This window comes from Bos javanicus, chromosome X, assembly GCF_032452875.1.
Source record: "Bos javanicus breed banteng chromosome X, ARS-OSU_banteng_1.0, whole genome shotgun sequence".
NCBI lineage: Eukaryota > Metazoa > Chordata > Mammalia > Artiodactyla > Bovidae > Bos > Bos javanicus.
Window position 1 is genome coordinate 3098985 of NC_083897.1, and position 26489 is coordinate 3125473.

A 26489-nucleotide genomic window follows, 5' to 3' on the forward strand; every position below is an offset into this window, starting at 1 on the left:
GAACTTCCAGATGTTCAACATGGATTTAGAAAAGGCAGAGAAATCAGAGATCAAATTGCTAACATCTGTTGGATCATGGAAAAAGCAAGAGAGTTTCAGAAAAATATCTACTTCTGCTTTATTGACTATGCCAAAGCCTTTAACTGTGTGGATCACAAGAAACTGTACAAAATTCTTAAAGAGGTGGGAATACCAGACCACCTTACCTGCCTCCTGAGAAACCTGTATGCAGGTCAAGAAGCAACAGTTAGAACCAGACACGGAACAACAGACTGGTTCCATATTGGAAAGGAGCAAGGCTGTATATTGTCACCCTGCTTATTTAACTTATATTCAGAGTACATCATGTGACATGCCAGGCTGGTTGAAGCACAAGCTGGAATGAAGATTGCTGGGAAAAATATCAATAACTTCAGATATGCAGATGATACCACTCTCATGACAGAAAGCAAGGAGGAACTAAAGAGACCCTTGATGAAAGTTAAAGAGGAGAGTGAAAAAGCTGACTTAAAGTCAACATTCAAAAACGAAGATCAAGGCACCTAGTCCCATCACTTCATGACAAATAGATGGGGAAACAATGGAAACAGAGACAGACTTTATATTCTTGGATTTCAAAATCACTGTAGATGGTGACTGCAGTCATGAAATTAAAAGACACTTGCTCCTTGGGAGAAAAGTCATGACCAACCTAGACAAGTTAATAAAAAGCAGACATTACTTTGTCAACACAGGTCTGTCTAGTCAAAGCTATGGTTTTTCCAGTAGTCATGTATGGATGTGAGAGTTGGACCATAAAGAACGCTGAGCATCAAAGAGTTGATGCTTTTAAACTGTGGCATTGGAGAAGACTCTTGATGGTCCCTTGGACTGCAAGATAAAACTAGTCAATCCTAAAGGAAATCAGTCCTGAATATTCATTGGAAGGACTGATGCTGAAGCTGAAGCTCCAATACTTTGGCCACCTGATGTGAAGAACTGACTCATTGAAAAAGACCCTAATGCTGGGAAAGACTGAAGGCAGGAGGAGAAGGGGATCACAGAGGATGAAATGGTTGGATGGCATCACTGACTGGATGGACATGAGTTTGAGCAAGCTCTGGGAGTTGGTGATGGACAGGGAAACCTGGCGTGCTGCAGTCCATGGAGTTGCAAAGAGTTGGACACGACTGAGTGACTGAACTGAACTGAACAGATCTGAACAGTAAAGACTCTTTGACTTTATAAGATAACATTTGAAGGTTCCAGCGCTTAGGCCTTGATGTATTTGGGTGGACTTCCCTGGTGGCTTAGATGGTAAAGCATCTGCCTACAATGAGGGAGACCCAGGTTCAATTCCTGGGTTGGGAAGATCTCCTGGAGAAGGAAATGGCAACCCACTCCAGTGTTCTTGCCTGGAGAATCCCATGGATGGAGGAGCCTGGTGGGCTATAGTCCATGCGGTTGCAAAGAGTCAGACACGACTGAGCGACTTCACTTTCACTTTCACTTTCATTCAGTCTCCTGATGCTGCTGCTGCTAAGTCGCTTCAGTCATGTCCAACTCTGTGCGACCCCATAGACGGCAGCCCACCAGGCTCCCCCATCCCTGGGATTCTCCAGGCAAGAACACTGGAGTGGGTTGCCATTTCCTTCTCCAATGCATGAAAGTGAAAAGTGAAAGGGAAGTCGCTCAGTCGTGTCCAACTCTTCGCAACCCCATGGACTGCAGCCTACCAGGCTCCTCCGTCCATGGGAGTCTCCTGGCAAGAGTACTGGAGTGGGTCGCCATTGCCTTCTCCAACAGAGTCCAAAATCTTTGCAAACAATTTCAGGAAGATCATGGACCCCAGGAAGAATATCTGCTCTGTCGTTGCATGTCAGCATAGGTATGCTGTGAACATATACACTGGAAGTTCAGTTCAGTCGTGTCTGACTCTTTGCGACGCCATGGACTGCAGCATGCCAGGCTTCCCTCTCTTTCACCACCAAACACATGTCCATTGAGTCAGTGATGCCATCCAACCATCTCATCCTCTGTTGTCCCCTTCTCCTCCTGCCTTCTATCTTTCCCAGCATCAGAGTCTTTTCCAGTGATCTGGCTGTTCACATCAGGTGGCCAAAGTATTGGAGCTTCAGCTTCAGCATCAGTCCTTCCAGAGATACATTGGAAGCAGATCTATTATTCACCATCCTCTTGACACCTCCGAATCAAATACAGTTCTTTTTCCCCCCTAAAAAGTAGAAATAGAGATACAGATGTACAGAACAAATGGATGGACACCAAGAGGGGACAGGAGGGGGCATGAACTGGAAGATTGGGATTGACATATATACACTACTATGTATAAAATAGACAACTGATGAGATCCTGCTGTGTAACACAGGGAACTCTGCTCAATACTCTGGTGACGAAGAGGTGACTAACATAGCATCGTATAGCAACTAAACGCCAATTAAAAAAATACAAAACCTCCTAACTCTAGCCCTAGTAAGTCAGAATATCCCACAGGCCAGGCCCAGGAATCTGCATTTGTAACAAGCACCCCAAAATGATTGAGGCAGCCAGCCTTGCCCACATCTTTTCGTGAGTATTGGTTAAAGAGTCTGAGGGCCCAAGTGCCCTCACTGTTAAATGGACGCAGTACTGCCACCTTCTTCATAGTAAAAAAAAAAAAAGTCTGTGCAAGTTATTTGCACAAAGAAAACGCTAACGCTTTTATTTTCCACTCCCCTAATACAAAGGTGAAGAACTTTTATTGCTTATTTGATTTGGATTCCGCCTCATGTTTAATGCACCTGGCTCCAAGACCCAAAGTTGAGCCGACAGAGAGAGGGAGAAGGGAAGACTCGAGAAAACTCCTCCAGTTCCCACAACCAAGTCGCACTTGACCTCGCGGGGACCTGCTGCTTATCGCCACCCCCCACCGCCGGCGCACATTTGTATCCAGCCCTAGGCTGCGCCGCAAGCCCGCCCCCGCGCCCGGTTGATTGGCCGCGCCCGCCCGCCCGTCACGCTCTTTTGTCTCGGTTAGCTGAGGATAAAAGCTGCCGCGGCTGCCGTGGGAACCGTGCTGTCTCGACTCGGCTACCAGTCTCAGGGCGGCAGTGCAAAGCAGCTTCATCGGGTGGTCCCGGCTAGCTCAGCGGCTGAGGAGGCGCCCATCCTTTTCCCCTGTAGGACCGCGGAGACCGAAGGCGGAGACGCAGCTGTCAACGCCAGAGCGTCCGCTGCCCACCAGCCCAACACAGGTAAAGAAAGCGGGGCAAGATTGCCCCGCGCGGAGAGAGGAGGGGGAAGCCCTCCAGGACTGGCGGCTCCCAGTTTAGGGAACCGAGGGTTGTGCGGCCGGGGAAGGAGCCCTCCCGCGGCCTGGCTGCGCTGAGGGAGGAGGTGGGGTTCCACTGGATGCTGCCGAATGGGTAGGATTTGCCCGGATTGAGAAAGGGGGCGTTTTCAGGGGGAGGTGGCAAGGGGCGCGTTTGGGAGGTGGGAGAATCGCAAACTGCCTTGAACCCCCTTTGCATCTCCTCATCCCTTCCGGCGGGAGGAATATGTGGGTGTGCGTCTCCAACTCCGATTCTCTTTCTCGGTGGCAGGCCACCAGAACCGAAGCTGAACTTGAATTCCGTGCGGCTGATTACAGAGCTGGTAGGACGACGATTTCCCCGGGGGAAATGGAATGGGGGGGCGCCTTCTTTGGCTTGTATTCAGAAGGTGGGAGAAGGAGTTTTCCACCTGGCTACTGCGGAGGCCGCGGGGTGGGGAGGAAGAAGCAGAATGAGGAACGAGGCTGTTTCTGACCCTTCCCCTCCCTTCCAAGCCCTCTGCGGCGGCGCAGTCTTGACGCCCTAAGGTCCTGGATCGGCGACCCCCGGTGGACAGCGATCAGTTGAAGCCCGGAGGCGAGCTTTCCCACGGAAGCCACCGGTTGCAGAAGCTGGAAGTGAAATAAAGGCGCGCACTTGTTCCTGAGCTCCTGTAAGAATCTGAGAAATAGCGGGGCGGGGTGGGGGGTGGACTTTTAGAAGGGGGTGTGGTTGAGACCGGAAACCAAGAGGTTAATGAGATCTTATTTATTCCCACAAATCTGTGACCGCTGTGCTCTATTTTGAGAGCCCACTATCCTCTCCATACACTGTTACACTTAGAAGCAACAGTTGCCGTCCCTCTTGAAGGAACCGAGGGAAGGGATAGAAGTGGCTGTAAAAAGCATCCTGCTAACACGAGACACTGGCTGGCTCCGTGAGGTGTAATTAATTGCCAGTCTCCTGCAGGATATTTTTAGGGTAGTGGGCAGATATAAAATGTACTGTAGGATATTCAGGAAGGGAGAAAATAACCCCTGCTCCCGTTTTTTGTTTTGTTTCGTTTGTTTCTTTTTTACAGTTCCTACTGAGACAGGAGGACGACAGAACCCTCCAGCACGCCTGCAGATTAGGCTTTTTGTAAAAGCCTGAGAATCTTGTTAACATTTAGAGACCCAGTCATCATCCGTCATGACTAGCATCATTGCACGCATGAGTAACAGCCGGCGGCAGAACACATCCTTGCCACCTTGGGCCCATTCTATGCTAAGGTCTCTGGAAAGGAGTCTCGGTCCTTTAATGGCCATCCTGGCAGAGAGAAACCTGAAATTGTTCTCAGGGAGGGTGGTGCCAGCCCAGGGGGAAGAAACTTTTGAGAACTGGCTGATCCAAGTCAATGAGGTCTTGCCAGATTGGAATATGTCTGAAGAAGAAAAGCTCAGGCGCTTAATTAAAACCCTGAGGGGCCCTGCGCGGGAGGTGATGCTTTTGCTGCAGGCAGCCAACCCCAATCTCAGCGTGGCAGATTTCTTGCACGCCATGAAACTGGTGTTTGGGGAGTCTGAAAGCAGTGTGACTGCTCATAGTAAATTTTTTAACACCCTGCAGGCGCAAGGGGAGAAAGCCTCCCTTTATGTGATCCGTTTAGAGGTGCAGCTCCAGAATGCTATTCAGGCAGGGATCATAGCTCAGAAAGATGCCAACCAGTCTCGCCTGCACCAGTTCCTTTTAGGGGCTGAGCTGAATGGGGACCTGCGCTTCAGGCTGAAGAATCTTCTCAGGATGTATGCAAATGAGCAGGAGCGTCTCCCCAGTTTCCTGGAGTTAATCAGGATGATAAGGGAGGAAGAGGATTGGGATGACATTTTCATTAAACAGAAGCGGGCCAAGAGATCTGAGTCAGTGGTGGCAAGGGCAACTAGCCCAGTGGCATTTGGGGGCTCCCCACCCATAGTGATTGATAATAAAGACTGTAACGTGATTGAGATAGATGATACCCCTGATGACTCAGATGAGGATGTGATCCTGGTGGGGGAGTCTCAGGACCTTCCACGTTCATTCTCGGATTCTCCTCCCTCCAGACGCAGGGCCAGACCTCAGGATCAAGTGCTAATCATTGATTCCCCCAACAATTCCCAGTTTCCATCTCCTTGCACCAGTGGGGGTTCTGGGTATAAGAATGATGGTCCTGGGAATATGCGTAGAACCAGGAAGCGAAAACACACAATTCGCTGTTCATATTGTGGTGAAGAGGGCCACTCAAAGGAAACCTGTGACAATGAGAGCAACAAGGCCCAGATGTTTGAAAATCTGATCATCACCCTGCAGGAGCTGGCACATACCGAGGAGAGGTCAAGAGAGGCCCCTGTCGAACCCAGCGACCCTTGTGAGCTACAGTGAGGTGCTAGCCCCCAGCTTTAAGTGAACCCTAACCTATATGCAGAGTCCAGCAATGGGAAAAATGGGGGGGAGAGGATGCTTCTAATCACATAAATTAATCCACAAAGCAACTTTCTTTTGGGGTGGAGGATGGAGGGTCTTGAATATTGGTATAGTGGGGGGAGATGGCCTGACATCCATCCTTGCTACTAATCCCCTGCTGCCTAAGGGTCTACCCTCTGCGTGCCCCCCTTTCCTTGATGCTTTTATTCTCTTTGTGAAAGTTATATAATTCATTGTTAAATATTAAAACAATAAAGACAAATGCAAAATGTACAAATTACCCCAAACCCTCCAACCCTTAAATAACCATTGTCAACCCTTTGATGAATGTCCTTCTAGGTAGTTCCCTTTACCTATGTACCCAGATAGATATATGTATAGATAAGAGTGAGCAAATATAAGTGTTGTTCTAAAGTCTGTATTTTTTCAGCAAATAATATATGTTCTGAGCTTCTTTCTAGATCAACAAATAAACAGCAGCAGCTAGCTTACTGTCTGTGTATTATTTTAAGGGGAAGTAAAGGAAAAAGGAATAAGAAAAATACAGTAAAAAGCTATAAAGGGTGGGGTTATACACTGAGGTGGGGTTTTGATTAACTTCACTTTGCAGATGAGGAAAAGGGAAGAAGAAATGGGCTGAAATCTTCCCCAGAGGTAAATGGACAGAGCCCCTTACCACCACTGACCTGTCCCTTAGGTCACAGAGCCAAACTGTGGCACCCACTAGTTGACAACTTAAGGCTTTCTTCTCTAAGGTATCCAGAAGATTCTGACAGCGGGGGAGGCTGGTGCTGAGGTAATAGCCCAAACGGAGGATACCAGGGGTCCATTCCTGATTACTTTGGGGAGGGGCAGCTCTCCCTGCTCTGGGTGGGTTTTTGACATCGCTGTTGCCATGGCTTCACCCCGTCCAGGTTACAATGGGAAATCTCTCCTGTGGGCTGATGCGGCCCCTACCCCACCCCACTCCCCCAGTTAAGGAAGGAGAGAGAAGCTACTGGTGGGAGCCAGCGTCAGGGGGCTCAGCCCCCAGAAGCCCTGAAGTTACATGTTAGAGGTCACTGGCAGCCCAATGACTTCAAGGCAACCCCTCTCAATCCTGCAACTGAGAATATGTGGGGAGGGATGAAAAACAATATAGTTGCCTTTACATATGAAGGAACATGGTGAGCAGGAAGCCTTCCACATTTTAGTGGAGTGGTGGACATTCATGGCCTGGGGAGAAGCAGGGCGGCGGGGGATGGGGGTAACACCTTCCCAGGAACCTGCCCTGTCCCTTCTCCTGATCTCATATTGGAGATATCAGAGGGTGGTAAAAGAGGACATGTCTGACCTCAGACCCCGAGGTCCTTACGCTTCTTGTAGATTTATAAATACCTACCTCTGTGAGCAGCATAGGGCCAGGGGCACGGGAGTGGAGAGGACTGCATTTAAGACAGGGGGCAGAGTGAAGGAATGGGCACACCTGAGGACCTGAAGGAGCTGGTGTACAGGAAATCGGTGCTCCTCAGAGCCGAGAGGAGGGAGCCCAGTGGCTGGAGAGAGTGTATGAGGGGCTAGAGAGTAAGAGGAGAGCAAGTGAGGGTCCATCAGGGACACTCACAGGAGACAGTGACAGGAAGGCTAGTCGGAATCACAGATCCCCAGGTTTTGCATACAACTCCAGGTTGAGGGTACCAGCAATGCACTGGTTGAGGCACCCAGAGAGAGACAGTGGGGTTCCCATTGTGTTAGCAATTGAGGGAGGAAGGAGAGGGAGACACCAGGTGCTGTAAGAAGCCAGTGCAGCCTTTCCTGGGCTGTCACACCTCTGGAACCTGCTTAGAAAGAACACCCCACCCCCCACCCCCAGGCACATTCTCCATCGGTGGAGAGGGTACAGGCTCAGCCTCCCTTGTTCTGCCATCACCCCTCCCCCAGACTCCAGCATCCCAGGTTTGGCTTAAGCCTCAGCCTCCTTAACCCTCCTGACCAGAGGGAGACTGGGAGGGCCTCTCTGCTTTGGACCCTTTAGCTGAGAACCGGCCTGGAGTGCAGACTCCAGAGGCCTTCTCCTTGCATCCATCCCCAGCACCTATGAGACCCTGATAGCCACCACCATCTCTCCAGAGCCGAAGGGGACCCCCCTCCCTCACCTCCAGGCAAGAGGCAGCTCCACTCAGGCCCCCAAAGCCACATGGACCCCCAACATTTCCCAGATCATATAGAGTTGGAAAAATCCCTGATGCTTGGAAAGATTGAGGGCAGAAGGAGAAGAGGGTGTCAGAGGATGAGATGGCTGGATGGCATCACCAATGCAATGGACATGAACTTGGGCAAACTCTGGGAGATGGTGAGGGACAGGGAGGCCTGGCGTGCTGCAGTCCAGGAGGTTGCAGAGTTGGACACGACTGGGCAACTGAACAACAACAATAACATAGAATTTAGCCCTTAATTCTTCTCTACCTCTCCATCTCTGCTCTTTTCATAATTTTACTTTATAAACACTTGTTGAATATTTGCCCAAAGACACACTCTGTGTTGCCATGTCTCTCTAGTACCCAGTAGAAGACAGAGCTGAAATAAGACAAAAATAAATCCTGCCCACTTCACTAACCTCCTTTTCACTGGAGTTAGCTTGGGAGTTCAGTTAGACCACTGCTTTAAAAATATGTTCTGTGATTCACCCCCGTTTTCTTCCCTCTTTCATCCTCTTCTCTGGTGTATGAGACTGTCTAGGTTTTTATTTCACCAACCTGATGTCATCTGACATTTTTCTGTTTCACTTTGTGTGACACTGGCTTTTCCTTTACTTGAGAAATACATATTCTCCCTAATTAGGAGACATGGCCCCAATACCTGGGCATTCAGATCAGACTAATGGGGTTAGCCGAAAAAAGCCTTCATTTCAAACTCTAGGCTTCTTTCTTCCTTTCTGCCTTCATTCTCATTGGTCTCTAAGAGATGAAAATCACTCTTTTGTCTTGTCAGAAGAAACCGGCCTTCTAGTGCCTTTCTGCATTAAGGATCCCTCCTTCCTGGCGTTCTTTTCCCTTGGTTTCCATGATGCCCCTCTCTCATGGTTCCCCCCTTCCCTGACCTGTTTGGTGCCCAGTTCTCAGTTTACTTTGCTGAATCTTCTTCCTTTTCCTGATCTTTCCATGCTGCTGCTGCTGCTAATTCGCTTCAGTCATGTCCGACTCTGTGCAACCCCACGAACAACAGCCCACCAGGCTCCTCTCTCCACGGAATTCTCTAGGCAAGAGTACTGGAGTGGATTGTCATTTCCTTCTCCATACTAGTAATCAAAATCAAAATCATTACAATTGTTATTTAAGAGCTTATTGCATGCCTGTACCAAGTCCTTTATCAGCAGTCCCCAGCCTTTTTAGAACCAGGGACCAGTTTCATGGAAGATAATTTTCCTATGGTGGAGGGGAATGGCTGGTTTGGGGATGATTCAAGTATATTACATTTATTGTGCACTTTGTTTCAATTATTTTTATATCAGCTCCACCTCAGATCATCAGGCATTAGACCCCAGAGGTTTGGGACGCCTACTTTAAATGCATGAGCTCCTTTAGCCCTCACATCAATTTCATAAAATAGGTATTACTATTAGCACATGTTTCAGAGGAGGAAAGGGCTTCCCAGGTGGCTCAGCAGTAAACAATCCGTCTGCAATGCAGGAGACACAGGTTCGATCCCTGGGTTAGGAAGATCCCCTAGAGAAGGAAATGGCAACAATATTCTTGCCTGGGAAATCCCATGGACAGAGGAGCATGGCTGGCTACAGTCCATGGGGTCCCAAAGAGTTGGATACAACTTAGCGACTAAACAACAACAACAACAGATAAGGAAACACACTGCAAAGTTAAATAAACTTGCCTAGGGGTATGCAGCTAGTTAGTGGTGGAGCCAGAGGTCACACTCTAGGGTGGGAAGCCTACACTTCTTACATATTTTAGCTCTCCTGTGTCCACAGCACCCTACAATGTAGGTGCTGCTGAAGCTGCCTGTGGGAAACTGAAGTTTCTAAATTCAGGATGATAAGACCTGCCTTCCCCAGGTGCTTGGTGTCTGAGTGATTAGCATCAGGCTTTCAAAAATGGTAACTATTACTCCATTAGAATGCATGATTCTGCTACAGAAGGAAGGATGGGGGAAAGTAAATGCTGTCTTTGCTAAGCAGACAGTGCTTATTCAGTGATAATCTGACACTGTGACAGTTGGGCTCCAGGAGCTGTGCCGAGCCTGGCCCCTGGCAGGCACAGGAGTGAAATCAGAAATGCCCGAGTGTTTAGTGGGCTTCCCTGGTGGCTCAGTGGTAAAGAATCTGCCTGCCAATGCAAGAGATGTGGATTAATTAGATCCCTGGGTTGGGAATATCCCCTGGAGGAGGAAATGGGAACCCACTCCAGTATTCTTGCCTGGAAAATCTCATGGACAGAGGAGCCTGGCGGGCTATAGTCCATGGGGTTGCAAAAGAGTTGGACATGGCTGAATGACTAAACAACCACAACAGCCACAACAAATATATATATATATATATATATATATATACACAATACACATATACACGTGTATATATATACATATTAATATATACATACACAGTGGGATATTAGTCATAAAAAGAATGAAATATTGCCATTTGAAGCAACATGGATGCAGCTAGAGATTATCATACTAAATGAAGTAGTAAGTCAGAAATAGAAAGACAAACACCATATGACAGGGGTCCCCAACCTCTGGGCTGTGGACTGGTACCTCTTGCCAGATCAGTGGCAGCATTAGATTAGAAATGAAGTGCACAAGAAATGTAATGCACTTGAATCACCCTGAAACCATCCTTGCACCCTAGTCTGTGGGAAAATTGTGTTCCATGAAATCAGTCCCCGGTGTCAAAAAGGTTGGGGACTGCTGCCATATGATATTACTTATATGTGGAATCTAAAATATAATATGGGCTTCTAGTATTCTCACCTGAAGAATCCCATGGACAGAGGAGCCTGGTGGGGTACAGTCCATGGGGTCACAAAGAGTTGGACATGACTGAGCGACTAAGCACAGCACAGCACAGGGATCTTGACGGGCTTCCCAGGTGGCGCTAGTGGTAAAGAACCTGTCTGCCAATGCAGAAGATGTGGGAGATGCAGGTTGGATCCCCGAGTCCAGAAGATCCCCTGGAGGAGGACATGGTAACCCACTCCAGTATTCTTGCCTGGAGAATCCCATGGACAGAGGAGCCTGGCGGGCTACAGTCATGGGGTTGCAAAGAATCGGACATGACTGAGTGACTAAGCACCCACACACACAAAATATAACACAAATGAACCTATCTATGAAACAGAAAGAGATTCATGGACACAGAGAACAGACTGGTGGTTGCCAATGGGGAGGGAGGTGGGGGAAGGATGGAGTAGGAGGTTGAGGTTAGCAGATGGAAGCAGATTGCACATTCTATCATGTGTGGAATGAACAAACAAAGTCCTCGTTATACCACAGGGAACTATATTCAGTATCCTATGATAAAGCATAATGGAAATGAATACATAAAAAAGAAATATATAACTGAATCACTTGGCTGTACAGCAGAAATTAACACATTATGAATCAATAATAAATAAATAAAACTGCATGCCTGGACCAGCATTCTCATTCTGTTTTCCCTCCTCTGTTTGCCCATCACATGCCTCTTTTCTAGCACAACACATAAACTACTGATTTATTATATTATTTGTTTATTCCTGTCTATCCCCCACTAGACTGTAAACATTTTAGTCTGCTTAGTTCACTGTGGTATCCCCAGCTCCTAGAACACTACCTGGAACATAAGCTGGATCTCAATAAATGTTAGTGAATGGAACGAACCAAGTGCTTGGCACACAGTAGGTACACAGAGAATGGCAGCCTTTATTATTGCTACGCTCCCAGAAGAAACGTTATTGGAGGGGAGTCAGTCAAGGAAACAACAGTGTATACTGCTGAACCGCCATCCATCGAGTTGATGAGATCAGGAACCTGGGAGACATTCTAAATCAACTGCTTGCTTCTTCTCTCCCACTCACTCTCTGTGACTTGTTAGTTGGACCATTCACTCCTAGCAAGGCAGAAAGAGAGAGATGGGTTTCTTTGTAGCTTCATCCATATCACATCAACAGATCTTAGGTTTAGGTGTTTCAAACTCCCAATTTCATGTGCACTTGTAAGTATTAAAAGACAACTGCCCTGGATGTTTTGGGTACTCTTTGCTATTTCCCTTTTACTAAAGGATAAGTAAAAAGAATAATTATGTGGTGCAGTCACTATGGAGAGCAGTATGGAGGTTCATTAAAAAATTAAAAATAGAGCTTACCATGTGACCCAGCAATCCCACTCCTGGGCCTATATCCAGAAAAGAGGAAAACTCTCATTTAAAAAGATACATGCACCCCAGTGTTCATAGCAGCACTGTTTATAATAGTCAAGACATGGGAACAAGCCAAGAGCCCATCAAAAGATGACAGGTTTAAGAAGATGTGGTATTATACATACAATGGAATATTACTCAGCCATTAAAAGTGAAATAATGCCGTTTGCAGCAACATGGATGGACCCAGAGATTATCGTACTAAGTGAAGTAAGTCAGACAAAGACAAATACTATGATATCACATGATATCACTCCTTTGTGGAATCTGAGAAATTGTACAATGAGCTTATTTACAAAACAGAAACAGATTCATAGACATAGGAAATGAACTGATAGTTACCAAAGGGGAAAGGGGGGAGGAATAAATTAGGAGTATGGGATAACAGATACAAACTACTATACATAAAACAGTTAAGCAACAAGGATTTACTGTGTAACACAAGGAACTATATTCAGTAACTTGCAATAACCTATAATGGAAAAGAAACTGAGTCATTTTGCTGTACACTTGAAATTAACACAGTATTGTAAATCAACTATACTTCAATAAAAATACGTAAGACTTATGTGTGTAATAAACAGCCTAAGATGTAAAAAAAGAGTAATAATGAATATTATTTTCATTTGCTATGTGTTGAACATGTCAGTAATATAGTAAGAATCATTAACCCCATTTTAGAGGAGTTAAATGGGTCTCAGTAAGAGACAGCAAGAGGATTAAGGTGCTATATGCCCGTAAACACAGAGTAAGTCGGGTACCAAAGCCTGTGAACTTTCCATTATATATTTGAAGTAAAAGTGTCAACATTAATGAGAAAACCTGTATCACAGTAGAAGATCAGTTATTGGGGCAGGGGTAACAGACAGATATGAACATCTGATCAATTTCCCGTTCATCAAGTACAGGTTAAAGCTGTTTGAAAATCTGTAAGTGAAAGAACTTAAATTTTACTAGAGGGAACATGATGGAAGTTGATTTTTTTTTTTTTTGGAAGTTGATTTTAAATATCCTGAATGGACCAAGATTAATTTAGCTCAGGGAAACATAATTGAAAATAGAATCTCTTTAGAATCACTGATCTCTGAAGCTCAAGAAATTGACACACAAACTTTTTCCTTCTTTGTCTGCCAGAATGTTTGGTAAAACTATTTTATTCACGAAATGATTTTAGAGTTGTTATAAAAGTAGGATATTTAGAATACCATAATATTATATAAAAATTTTATATGGTTAATATTTTAAAAGGCATCAAAGTATACAGAAAGAATAAAAAGCCATAGGTAAGTACTGAACATTTGGCATATTTCTTTTAAATCTTTTTTCTAACTTTGAGAGTGTGAGTGTAGATATATGTACGATTTATTGAGTAAAATTTGTTATTTTTCTATTAACAAGTACAATAACTTCAAAAGCACAAAATAAAGATTGGTAAAAGAGAAGTAAGGGGGTGGTAACATCTGAGCAAATATAAAAACATACCAAGAAAACCTACAAGAAGTAAACTGTTACTGGCTGACAAATAATGATCATTAACTGTAGTAAGTATGATTATTTTCACAGACAAAGCAAAAGAATTGGTGGGAACATTTCTGAAAATAATGAGGGACATTAATGTAAAATCTGAAAGGGTTAGGAAAGGAAAATTATAAGAAGAACTTTTTTATTTTTAGAGGATACGAGTGAAAGGGCAGAACTCAAGTTAAGCTAGAAGATAGTGAGTGAGCTTGGTAGCTGTAGAGAGGAAGACATGATTATAAATTCACCCAGGCCCCAGCCACATCACAGACTGACCTCACAATTAGAATGCAGGGATCCTCTGCCCTGAGTAAAGTAGCTAATTAGAATAAAACAAGAGTGATGAGAACCATGGCAGGGGGAGCCAGGGGACAGAACACAGAGAAGGGCCCTATAATCCAGGGGGTCAGAAATATCTTCTCACAGGGTGTCAAGTGTAGGCCATAGGACTAGTATCCTCAGCAGCTGGGAGATCAAAGGGATCAGATCTAACCAGTGTGAAACCTACCTACCTTACCATTGTGGTCAGAGAGCCCCAAGCAGGCAGTCCAAGAGGACAGAGGAGCACACTGTTTCCAAGTTGAAGTTCTTGAGCTGTTGTGCTGAGGTCTCAGCTGCATTGGATGTCAGTGGGGACTTCAAAACCATCAAGTGCCAACTCTCCAAATATCTCCAACACACCTGTTGATATGACAAAGTTGAATTTATCACTTACCTCTGTAAGCGAGAACCCCCACCTCACAAAGCTTTGCTGGTGTTTTAGAGAGGAAGGAAGTTCCAGTGGATTGAGAAATGAAAGCATGGTTTATGGTTGAGGGTCTTTTAATCTGGGACTTGATTAGGATTGGAGTAGGGACCTTGATCAGAGAAGGCAATGGCACCCCACTCCAGTACTCTTGCCTGGAAAATCCCGTGGACGGAGGAGCCTGTTAGGCTGCAATCCATGGGGTCGCGAAGAGTCAGACACGACTGAATGACTTCCCTTTCAGTTTTCAGTTTCATGCATTGGAGAAGGAAATGGCAACCCACTCCAGTGTTCTTGCCTGGAGAATCCCAGGGACGGGGAGCCTGGTGGGCTGCCGTCTATGGGGTTGCACAGAGTCGGACATGACTGAAGTGACTTAGCAGCAGCAGCAGGGACCTTGATGGACTTCCCAGGTAGAGCTAGTGGTAAAGAACCTGCCTGCCAATGCAAGAGACATAAGAGAAGTGAGTTTGATCCCAGGGTTGGGAAGATCCCCTGCAGGATGGCATGGCAACCCACTCCAGTATTCTTGCCTGAAGAATTCTATGGGCAGAGGAGCATGGCAGGCTAAAGTCCATAGGCTCGCAAAGAGTCAGGCATGACTGAAGTAACTTAGCACACATAGCATAGATCATGAAACCAAAAGCCTGGGATTGGTGGAAGCTGCAAGGGGAGGATTTTGAGGAGGGAGACTTAAAGAATTTCAGAGTGTAAACTGTTGATGCGTTCCACAGAAAAGTTTATGGATCTTTGGGGAGGATGCTGTAGTGAAGAAACCATTTGCCTGGACAGAGGAGTCCTGGAAAAGTCAGTCAGTCAGTTCAGTCTCTCAGTCATGTCCAACTCTTTGCGACCCCATAGATTGCAGCACACCAGGCTTCCTTGTCCATCACCAACTCCAGAAGCTTGCTCAAATTCATGTCCATCGGGTCGGTGATGCCATTCAACCATCTCATCCTCTGTCGTCCCCTTCTCCTCCTCCCGTCAATCTTTCCCAGCATCAGGGTCTTTTCCAATCAGTCAGTTCTTTGCATCACGTGGCCAAAGTACTGGAGCTTCAGCTTCAGCATCGGTCCTTCCAATGAGTATTCAGGACAGATTTCCTTTAGGATTGACTGGTTTGCCCTCCTTGCAGGCCAAGGGACTCTCAAGAATCTTCTTCAACACCACAGTTTAAAAGCATCAATTCTTCGGCGCTCAGCTTTCTTTATAGTTCAACTCTCACACCCATCCGTGACTACTGGAAAAACCATAGCTTTGACTAGACGGAACTTTGTCAGCAAACTAATGTCTCTGCTTTTTAATATGCTGTCTCGGTTGTTCATAGCTTTCCTTCCAAGGAGCAAGCATCTTTTAATTTCATGGTTGCAGTCACCATCTGCAGTGATTTTGGAGCCACCCAAAAATAAAGTCTGTCACTGTTTCCATTGTTTCTATTTGCCATGAAATGATGGGACCCAATGCCATGATCTCCATTTTTGAATGTGGAGTTTTAAGCCAGCTTTTCCATTCTCCTCTTTCACTTTTATCAAGAGGCTCTTTAGTTCCTCTTCACTGTCTGCCATAAGGGTAGTGTCCTCTGCATATCTGAGGTTATTGGTAATTCTCCTGGCAATCGTGATTCCAGCTTGTGCTTCATCCAGCCTGGCATGTCTCATGATCTACTCTGCATATAAGTTAAATAACAGGGTGACAGTATACAGCGTTAAGGTCTTCTTGTCCCAATTTGGAACCAGTCCATTGTTCCACGTTCAGATCTAACTGTTGCTTATTGACGTGCATACAGATTTCTCAGGAGGCAGGTGAAGTGGTCTGGTATTCCCATTTCTTGAAGAATTTTCCACAGTTTGTTGTGAATCACACAGTCAAAGATTTTGGCACAGTCAATGAAACAGAAGTAGATGTCTTTCTGGACTTCTCTAGCTTTTTCGATGATCCAAAATGTTGGCAATTTGATCTCTGGTTCCTCCGCCTTTTCGAAATCCAGCTTGAACATCTGGAATTTCTCAGTTTGTGTACTGTTGAAGCCTAGCTTGGAAAATTTTGAGCATTACTTTGCTAGCATGTGAGATGAGTGCAATTGTGTGGTAGTTTGAGCATTCTTGGGCATTGTCTTTTGTGGGGATTGGAATGAAAATGGACCTCTTCCAGTCCTGTGGCCACTGCTGAGTTTTCCAAATTTGCTGGCATATTGAGTGCAGCACTTTCACAGGATCATCTTTCAGGATTTGAAACAGCTCAGCTGGAATTCCATCCCCTCCACTAGCTTTGTTCATAGTGACGCTTCCTAAGGCACACTTGACTTCGCACTCAGGGATGGTGGGTTCTAGGTGAGTGATCACATCATCGTGATTATCTGGGTCGTGAAGATCTTTTTTGTATAGTTCTTCTGTGTATTCTTGCCACCTCTTCTTAATATCTTCTGCTTCTGTTAGGTCCCCACCATTTCTGTCCTTTATCGAGCCCATCTTTGCATGAAATGTTCCCTTGGTATCTCTAATTTTCTTGAAGAGATCTCTAGTCTTTCCCCTTCTATTGTTTTCCTCTATTTCTTTGCATTGATCACTGAGGAAGGCTTTCTTATCTCTTTTTGCTATTCTTTGGAACTCTGCATTCAGATGGATATATCTTTCCTTTTCTCCTTTGTCTTTTGCTTCTCTTCTTTTCTCAGCTATTTGTAAGGCCTCCTCAGACAACCATTTTGCTTTTTGCATTTCTTTTTCTTGGGGATCATTTTGCTCACAGGCTCCAGTACAATGTTATGAACCTCTGTTCATAGTTCTTTAGGTACATTATCATCTGATTACTTGAATCTATTTGTCACTTCCACTGTATAATCATAAGGGATTTGATTTAGGTCATACCTGAATGTTCTAGTGTTTTTCCCTACTTTCTTCAATTTAAGTCTGAATTTTGCAATAAGGAGTTCACGATCTGAGCCACAGTCAGCTCCCCATCTTATTTTTGCTGATTATATTTTAAGCTGCAAAGAATATAATCAATCTGATTTCGGTATTGACTGTCTGGTGATGTCCATGTGTAGAGTCGCTTCTTGTGTTGTTGGAAGAGAATATTTGCTATGACCAGTGTGTTCTTTTTGAAAAACTGTTAGCCTTTGTCCTGCTTCATTTTGTATTCCAAGGCCAAACTTGCTTCTTACTCTAGGTATTTCTTTTCTTTTTTTTATTTAATTTATTTTATTTTTTAACTTTACAGTATTGTATTGGTTTTGCCATATATCAGGATGGGGAACTCTAGGTATTTCTTGAATTCCTGCTTTTGCATTCCAATCCCCTATGATGAAAAGGACATCTTTTTTTTTTTTTTTTTTTGGTGTTGTAGAAGATCTTGTAGGTCACTGCAGAACCATTCAATTCAGCTTTTTTGGGCATTAGGTGTTGGGGCATAGACTTGGATTATTGTGATATTGAATGGTTTGCCTTGGAAACGAACAGAGATCATTTTGTCGTTTTTGAGATTATACCCAAGTACTGCATTTTGGACTCTTTTGTTGACTATGAGGGCTACTCCATTTCTTCTAAGGGATTCTTGCTGACAGTAGTAGATATAATGGTCATCTGAATCAAATTTGCCCATTCCAGTCCATTTTAGTTCACTAATTCCTAAAATGTCAAGGTCACTCTTGCCATCTTCTGTTTGACCACTTCCAATTTTCTTTGATTCCTGGACCCAACATTCCAGGTTCCTACGCAATATTGTTCTTTACAGCATTGGAGTTTATTTCTATCACCAGTCACAACCACAGCTGGGCGTTGTTTTCCCTTTGGTTCAGCCTGTTCATTCTTTCTGGAGCTATTTCTCCACTCTTCTCCAGTAGCATATTGGGTACCTACTGACCTGGGGAGTTCATCTTTCAGTGTCATATCTTTTTGCCTTTTCATACTGTTCATGGGGTTCTCAAGGCAAGAGTACTGAAGTGGTTTGCCATTCCCTTCTCCAGTGGACCACATTTTGTCAGAACTCTCCACCTGTGACCCATCCATCTTGGTTGACCCTACACGGCATGGCTCATAGTTTCATTGTGTTAGACAAGGCTGTGATCTATGTGATCAGTTTGGTTAGTTTTCTGTGACTGTGGTTTTCATTCTCTCTGCCCTCTGGTGTATAAGGCTAGGAGGCTTGTGGAAGCTTCCTGATGGGAGGAACTTCCTGGAAAGGTAATGTCAGTGAAGACAGTGGACTAACAAAGTCACATTTATGTAGCTAATTCCCTGGTGGTTCAGACGGTAAAGCATCTGCCTGCAATGTGGGAGACCTGGGTTCGATTCTTGGGTCGGGAAGATCCCCTGGAGAAGGAAATGGCAATCCACTCCAGCACTCTTGCCTGGAAAATCCCATAGACGGAGCAGCCTGATAGGCTACAGTCCATGGGGTCGCAAAGAGTCGGACACCACTGAGTGACATCACTTTCACTTAGTTTCTTAGTGTCCAGGCTGAGTGTGGGGATGGACTGTTTTAATTCTCATACACAAAACATTTTACAAATAATTGACCTTAGGTATGCGTTTATTTTGTAGTGTCATGATCCTTCTGTTCCCCTGAACCCCGGGGAATGACACCTACTCTTCTTACTAGGTGTTTGCTAAGCCCTGAGATACTAATTAAATAGCTAGCTTTAACAGTTTGCTAAGCCGTTTAGGTGGATTATTTATTTAATTCTCACAAACACCTTGTGAAGTTGGCACTAATTCATTTTTTCAGAACATCAGGAAAACACAACTTCAACAAAGCTGCCTTATTCTATTCGTTTTTTTTCCCCCCCCGAAGGGATCCAGGTTCAAGATTATTTGGCCATTCTGTCCTCTTTGAGGAAGTGATGGAGGCAGCCTCCATCTGCTCCACTTTGGATCTGGGTCACCCCCCCCCCCCTTGGGATTCCTGGTGGCCCAGATGGTAAAGAATCCGCCTGCAGTGCGGCAGATCTGGGTTTGATCCCTGGGTTGGGAAGATCCCCTGGAGGAGGGCATGGCAACCCACTCCAGTATTCTAGCCATGGGGAGAATCCCCATAAACAGAGGAGCCTGGCAGGCTACAGTCCATGGGGTGGCAAAGAGGTGGACACGACTGAGCAACTAAGCAACAGCAGCACCATCAGCTTCCTTCGACATCGCGGCTTCACCCTGGGGTCGGTGACCCCTCTCATTGCAGAGGTCCCCGCCTCGGATTTGGCTGCTCGGCAGACCGGAAGCCACCCCACCCCCTCCCGCGCATGCTCCGACCATCAGGTGCCCGCCGCGCCGGTTTTTCTGGTTTCCGGCTACCAGGGGGCGCTAGGACCCAATCGCACGTGCTAGGAGGGGCGGCGGCCAAGTGGTCCGGGAGCCGCGCGTTGGGGCGTAGGGGACCGTGGCTTGGAGCCCGGGAGGGCTGCGAGCCTACTCAAGCTGCTTTTCTTCTTCCATCACCTTCTCCTTTCGCTGTGCACGGGCCACGCAGTGGAACTGCAGCGGTGAAAACGACTGAAGTTGGGGCGCTGTAACCTCCTGGCAACCCTGAGGAGCGGCAGCGTGAGTTTCCCGGGTACCAGGAGGCCCTGGGAGGAGACACCTCACCCTGACTTTGTGGCAGTTTTTGCCATCCTGTAACGCAAAGGAGGGACTTGGTCCCAACCTTTCCCTTAGATCGGAGAGGTGCCCTTCCATCCTCTTGCCCTTGGAGGGGTGTGCTCTCCTCTGGAGTATCCCAGGAGACGGGCCTGGGGGAGTGGAGTTTGGATCTTTCAGCTGTTCTGGCAGTACTTCCTAGCCCTGTAAGGATTAACCAAATTGCCAGAAAACCCCCAAACAAACAAAGAAAAATCATTAACATTTTCACAGATATGCTAGAATAGAACAATTCACCGTTTATGAACAGGGCTTGAGAGCTGCAAGAAATGAACTTGTTACCTGACTACAGTTTATTGCTTGGAGTAGGGGCCTAGGCACACTCACACTTAAACTGGCAGGCCACAGATTGTCCAGAGTACACACTGGGATCACCCAATCGGAAATGGATTCTACACCTCATCGTGCAGTATTCAGAGATGCTGACTTTGCTGTTTCTGTCAGCACAACCCAAAGCCCCAGTCGACAAAAATGCATCCGAAATTTCATTCACCACAATTCTTACCAGGTCTTGCCATGGAGGACAAAAGTTAATTTAGATAAAAACGAAATAATGTAATAAATTAATGGTATAAGAGCCTTATATTTTGGATACCATTAAATTCACTCATTTTGAGTGTACACTTGTTTTTAGTAAACTTTAGTAATTGTCACCACAGTCCAGTTTTAGAGCATTTTTATCACCCCACTCCACCCCCTAAATTTACAAAAGACTATTTGTAGTTTATCTCTCCTCCCGCCTCTAGTCCTGAGCAGCCATGTAAACTGCCTTCTGTCTCTGTAGTTGCTTTTTCTGAACAGTTCATGTGAATGGAATCATACAATATGTAGTCTTTTGTGAATGACTTCTTTCACTTAACATAATGTTTTTCAGGTTCATCCATGTTGTAACATATATCAGTACATCATTGCTTTTTATGGCTAAATAGTATTCCGTGGTATGGATATAGCACATTTGTTACCCATCTATTGGCTGAAGGACATTTATTTCCACTTTTTGGTTATCATGAATAATCCTATTGTGAACACATATGATGACATATGTGTTCAGTTCTCTTGATTTCACTGCTCTGCTCCGGTGCTGCCATATCACCCTTAGCAGACCCTTGTTATAACACTTAACACACTGCAGAGTAAGCTTGGGTTCATTTTCTGTCTCTCCTCTAGAGAGGGCAAGGACCATGTTCACTTGTTCCCTGGTCTAGGAGTGGTATTTCTGGATCATAAGGTAACTGCATGTTTAACTTCTTTAGGAATTTCCGGACTTTTCTAAAGTGGCTGCCATGTAATATTCCCACTGGTAAATGTATGAAGGTTCCAATTTCTCCACATCCTCACCAACACTTGTTTTGTCTTATTGTCAGTATCTTATTGTGATGTTAATTTGACCAGACTGAGTGGTAGTTGGTTTAGCTAGTTTTACTTCACTTTAATGAATACCTGTTTTAATATTTTAATGAAGGAGCTGAAATGAATAACACATGGTCACTCTTTGCAAGGAGCTAATGTATAGTTCCTTCAGGGAGACAGGTAGAGAAACAGATAATTACAGTTACAGTGTGTTAAATGCTCTGAAGGAGTTGAGCACAGCTCCCCACGATCTGTGGGGAGCAGAAGAAACCTAACGTAGCCTGGGGAGAGGATGGAGGAAAGTATTAATTTTTTTAATTGAAATATAGTTGGTTTACAATATTGTGTTAGTTTCAGGTATACAACAAAGTGATTCAGTTCTATACATATGTTTTCAGATTCTTTTCCATTGTAGATATTGAATACATACAAGATATTGGATATAGTTCCCTGCATTGTACATAAGTCCTTGTTGTTTATCTATTTGATATATAGTAGTGTGTATCTGTTAATCCCAAGCTCAATCATAATGAAAAAAAGTGTAATTTTTCAATTCCATTTTTTCCATTAGTAGACCATATTACAAAACCATGTAATCAATTATTATTATATTTTGGGTTTCATCAATAAAAAATTATGGAAATTTGTTTTTTTCTGTTGTTATATAAGTACCTACATAGTATTTTCAATTTTGCTTCTTGGCCCATATAGCCTAAAATATTTACTATCTGACCGTCACAGAAAAAGTTTGCCAACTCCTGGTTTAGTAGAATAAACAGACGTAGAAAGCAGTTGCCATGTACTTGTTGGGTGGCCTTGGGAAGTCACTTTACTTCTCTGGCCTTGATTTTTATTATCTATAAAATAGAGATAAAGGGTGATGGGTGGATGAGATAAGCTCTAGAGTGAAAACCCGTCCATCCCCTAAATTTTTATAAATGATTTAGTTTTGCAAATATTTGAGATACTACTGTGTTCTAAGAACTGTTAGAGGTATTGAGGATACAGCAGGAAACAATGTTCTTGTCCTGAAGAAGGATACTGCTCTAAATGAAAGGAGATTTAGGTTGCAATGTGTGATCTGAGATTGGATCTTTAATTTGAATAAACTAGCTTTATAGGGAATTTTGGGGGAAAGTAGGCAAATATAAGTATGGATGGGTCTTAGATGAGATGAAAACTTTTTTTTAAGTGTTTTGACTATGCCTCATGGTACCCCACTCCAATACTCTTGCCTGGAGAATCCCATGGATGAAGGAGCCTGGTAGGCTGCAGTCCATGGGGTCGCTAAGAGTCGGACACAACTGAGCGACTTCACTTTCACTTTTCACTTTCATGCATTGGAGAAGGAAATGGCAACCCACTCCAGTGTTCTTGCCTGGAGAATCCCAGGGATGGATGAGCCTGGTGGGCTACTATCCATGGGGTCGCATAGAGTCGGACACAACTGAAACAATTTAGCAGCAGCAGCAGCATGGCATGTGGGATCTTAGGTTCACTGCAGTGGAAGCTTCTTAACATGGAATGGTAGAGGTTGATAATTGAGAAAAAGCAGTTATAGAGTTACAAAGCATTGTGTGCATGTGTTATGTCATTTTGGTAGAAAATACATATATATATTATATATACTTGGAAAAAGATCTGAAAGGATATATACTTAGCCGTTAATAGTGACACTTTCTGGGTGATAGAAATAGACAGTTTGTTAATTTTAATTTATTTGTTTTTAATTGGAGGATAATTGTTTACAATATTGTATTGGTTTCTGCCTTATAGCAATATGAATCAGCCACAGGTATACATATGTCCTCTCCGTCCTGAACCTCCAGCCCACCTCCCTCCCCATCCCACCCACTCAGCACCGGTTTGAGCTTCCTGCAACATACAGCAAATACCCACTGGCTATCTGTTTTACATATGTAATATATATGTTTCAATGCTACTCTCTCAATTCATCCCACCTTCTCCTTCCCCCACTGTGTCCACAAGTCTGTTCTTGTTTCTAATATTTTTATTTTCTAATTTTCCACAATGAACAAATATACATTGCTTTTGTAAAAATAAAAGATTCTTCCTAATTTAAAGCATAATCTGTCTTCATGGTGCTTACCTGCTAGTGCCCCTTTAAGTATTAATATTGCCAAATCTGTCGTTTTTTTTCCTAGGGAAACACAAGTAAGAATGGAGGGTGCTCTTCTCCCCAGAAGCTAACAAAGGTTCAGTCTTGCTCTGTGAAATGGCTGTAGAATATAAACGGAGGCTCCTGGCATTTCCCTACTGGTAAGTAGAGCTTTCTTATACCCTGGGCTTTAAAATGGGGTGGGATTCTGTAGGATGGCTGGCATTAAAAAAGAAGGCCTAGCAAGGCCAAGGTTGACTATGTTCAGCTAAGCACCATGCCTAATCTGATAGTGGATACAGGTTTATCTCCTCCAGTGATGGACACATCAGGATACTGAAGCCAGATGTGATCAAGCATTTAAATCATGTAACTCCTACTCCTTTTATTCTAGGCCAGGGATCCATAGACCCTGACAGCTATTTTTGTAAATAAAGTCTTACTGCAACACTTTACATATTGTCTATCACTGCTTTTGCCTCGCCATGCTAGAGTTGAGTAGTTGTGACAGATGTAAGTATATGACCCACAAAATAAAAAAAATTACCATCTGGCCCTTTAAAAAAGAACAAGTTTATGGATCTCTGTTCTAGGCTCACAAGAAAACTGTCTTAGTAGGTGAGCCTGTGGGGGAGAGAATGCCCATTTTACAGTTAAATTAATAAATTGATGTTCTAATTTATAAACTTCATTCTCTTCTAAGCTTTATTAGCATGTGTCAGTATTCCCAGTTTCAGATGACTCTAGATTACTCTTTAGATTGGATTTCTTTTTTTTTCAAATTGAAATATAGTTGACATGAAATATTATGTTAGTTTCAGTTGTACTATATAGTGATTTGATATTTGCATGCGTTACAAAATGATTGCCCTGGTTAAGTCTAGGAGCCATCTGTTCCCATACAGTTATTATGTGTTATGAACCATATTCCTTATACTGTATATTACATTCATGTGACTTACTTATTTTATAACTGGAGGTTTGCACCTCTTTATTCCCTTCATCTATTTTGCTCCCACCGCCCTCCTTCCCTCTGGTAGCTACCCATTTGTTTTCTGTATCTGTGAATCTGCTTTCATTTTGTTTGTTTTTTAAGATTCTATGTATGAGTGAGAGCTCACAGTATTTGTCTTTCTCTGTCTGACTTATTTCACTTAGCATAATATTCTCCAGGCTCATCCACATTGCTGCAAATGGGAGAACTTTTATGGCTGAGTATACTCCATCGTGTGTGTGTGTGTGTGTGTGTGTGTGTGTGTGTATAGCACATCTACTTTAGCCATTCATGTATCAACGGACCCTTTAGCTTGCTTCCATATCTTTGCTTTTGTTTCAATAAATAGTGCTGCAGTGAAAATTGGGGTGCGTATATCTTTTCCAATTAGTGTTTTTGTTTTCTTCATATCAATACTCAGAAGTCAATTCCTGGGCCATATGGCAGTTCTACTGGTAATTTTGAGGTACATTCCACAAAATGCTTATTCATTACAAAGGGCAACCTAGTAACTTCACTGTGGAGAAACCTGGCAGACACCACCTTAACCAAATGATCAGTTAAGATTAATAGTTATGGAACAAACTGATATCATATGCCTCTTGATAGGATGCACTGAAAAGGACACAGTGTCACATCTCTAGTATTCTTGCCAAAACAAATCGTCTACATTGAGTCATGATGAACCATCAGAGAAACCCAAAATTGAAACAGCCAGTATTTTTCAAAAGTGTCATGGTAATGAAAGACCAAAAAACAAACAAACAAAAAGACTAGGGAACTATGCCAGGTTAAAGGAGCTGAAAGGGACAGGTGTGATCCTAGACCAGGAAAAGGACATTGTTGGGGCAATTGAAGGAAACTGAATACAGTCTATTGATTCGATAATTGTGTTGTATGAATGTTAATTTCTTGATCTATATTAATAGTATTATTTCATGATTATGGCAGATGTTAACATTTGGAGAATCTGGGTGAAAGATATGTGAGGATTCTTGGGGCTATTTTGCAGCTGTTTTTTGTTTTCTGTAGTTTCAAAATGAAAAGGTGAAAGTGACATGGGAGTCATTTACCACACCCCCAAATAGCCATAGGTGATCTGACTGCAATCTGCAGTTTGGCTTATAGGGGAGCCAGAGTATAAGTGGGGGATCAGTCAGGAGACAGTGGCAGTAGACCAGGAGAAAGATGATGATGGCTCAGACAAGGGGATGGCAGTGGAGATCGAGATGGGTGGATGGATTCAGGATACTTGTTGGCATCTCCACCAGAAGGACATTGAGTAGGAAGGAATAGAAGGGAGAACCATCTCCTCTGAAAAGGATGTTCTCTGGGCATTATCTTCAGATAAAATACAGAGCAGAAGAGACCCTGCATGTCCATATGGGTTCTTTTTGTTGTTGTTAGTTTTCTGGATTCTAAATTCTTGAGTATGGAAACTCTATTTTATCTTTTTTTCCTCTATGGTTTTCAGTAGTGTTCCTCTCATCCAAGGGAAAACTAGGAAAGAAGCTTTCTTTGGTTCCCTCCTGTGTTTGCTTCTGCCAAGGACTTTTGTCTTGAGAATCCCTGTCTGCTCTTTTTTTAAACTTAGGACTATGTCTTTTTTGTCAGTGATTTGACTTACTCATTTATGGGTGTGCTGGGTCTTAGTTGCTGCTTTTCTGTACTTGCAGTGAGGCGCTGGCTACTCTAGTTGTGGTGCGGGGGCTTCTCATTGCGCTGGCTTCTCTTGTTGCGGAGCTCGGGCTCTAGGGCACGCAGGCTTCACTAGTTGCGGCTCCTGGGCTCTAGAGCCCAGGCTCAGTAGTTGTGGCGTACAGGCTTAGCTGGTCTATGGCATGTAGGGTCTCCCTGGACTAGGGATCGAGCCCGTGTCTCCTTCCATTGGCAGGCGGAGTCTTTACCACCAAGCCACCAGGGAAACCGTCTCTCTGCTTTTATTATGAAAGGGTTTGAATTCTGTGTTCTCACTCAAATTGTGACCTTTACAGAGCCCCATTGGTTAGTTTGGGTTTC

General features: G+C 44.2%; 1 protein-coding gene and 1 long non-coding RNA gene across 8 annotated transcripts in view; both read left to right on the plus strand.

The window, feature by feature from the left end:
- The first annotated feature begins 2993 nt into the window (after positions 1–2993).
- ZCCHC12 (zinc finger CCHC-type containing 12) lies at positions 2994–6220 on the plus strand. The gene is made up of 4 exons (XM_061408404.1): positions 2994–3230; positions 3579–3630; positions 3803–3960; positions 4369–6220. Exon 4 carries the CDS (start codon positions 4479–4481, stop codon positions 5685–5687), a length of 1209 nt encoding a protein of 402 aa, XP_061264388.1. The 5' UTR covers positions 2994–3230; positions 3579–3630; positions 3803–3960; positions 4369–4478; the 3' UTR covers positions 5688–6220.
- Positions 6221–19655: 13435 nt separating this feature from the next.
- LOC133242330 (uncharacterized) overlaps positions 19656–26489 on the plus strand; it is an 89576-nt gene continuing 82742 nt past the window's right edge. For 5 of the 7 annotated variants that reach the window (XR_009734847.1, XR_009734843.1, XR_009734842.1 and 2 more), the window contains exons 1-2: positions 19663–19911; positions 23523–23637. This is a non-coding gene — a long non-coding RNA (uncharacterized LOC133242330). Of the gene's footprint in view, positions 19912–21174; positions 21236–23522; positions 23638–26489 lie in introns of all 7 variants that reach the window. The other 2 variants (XR_009734848.1, XR_009734844.1) reach the window with 2 other exon arrangements.

Coding starts and splice junctions, on each gene's coding strand:
- ZCCHC12 (XM_061408404.1), top strand. CDS start 4,479: ATGACTAGCATCATTGCACGCATGAGTAACAGCCGGCGGCAGAACACA.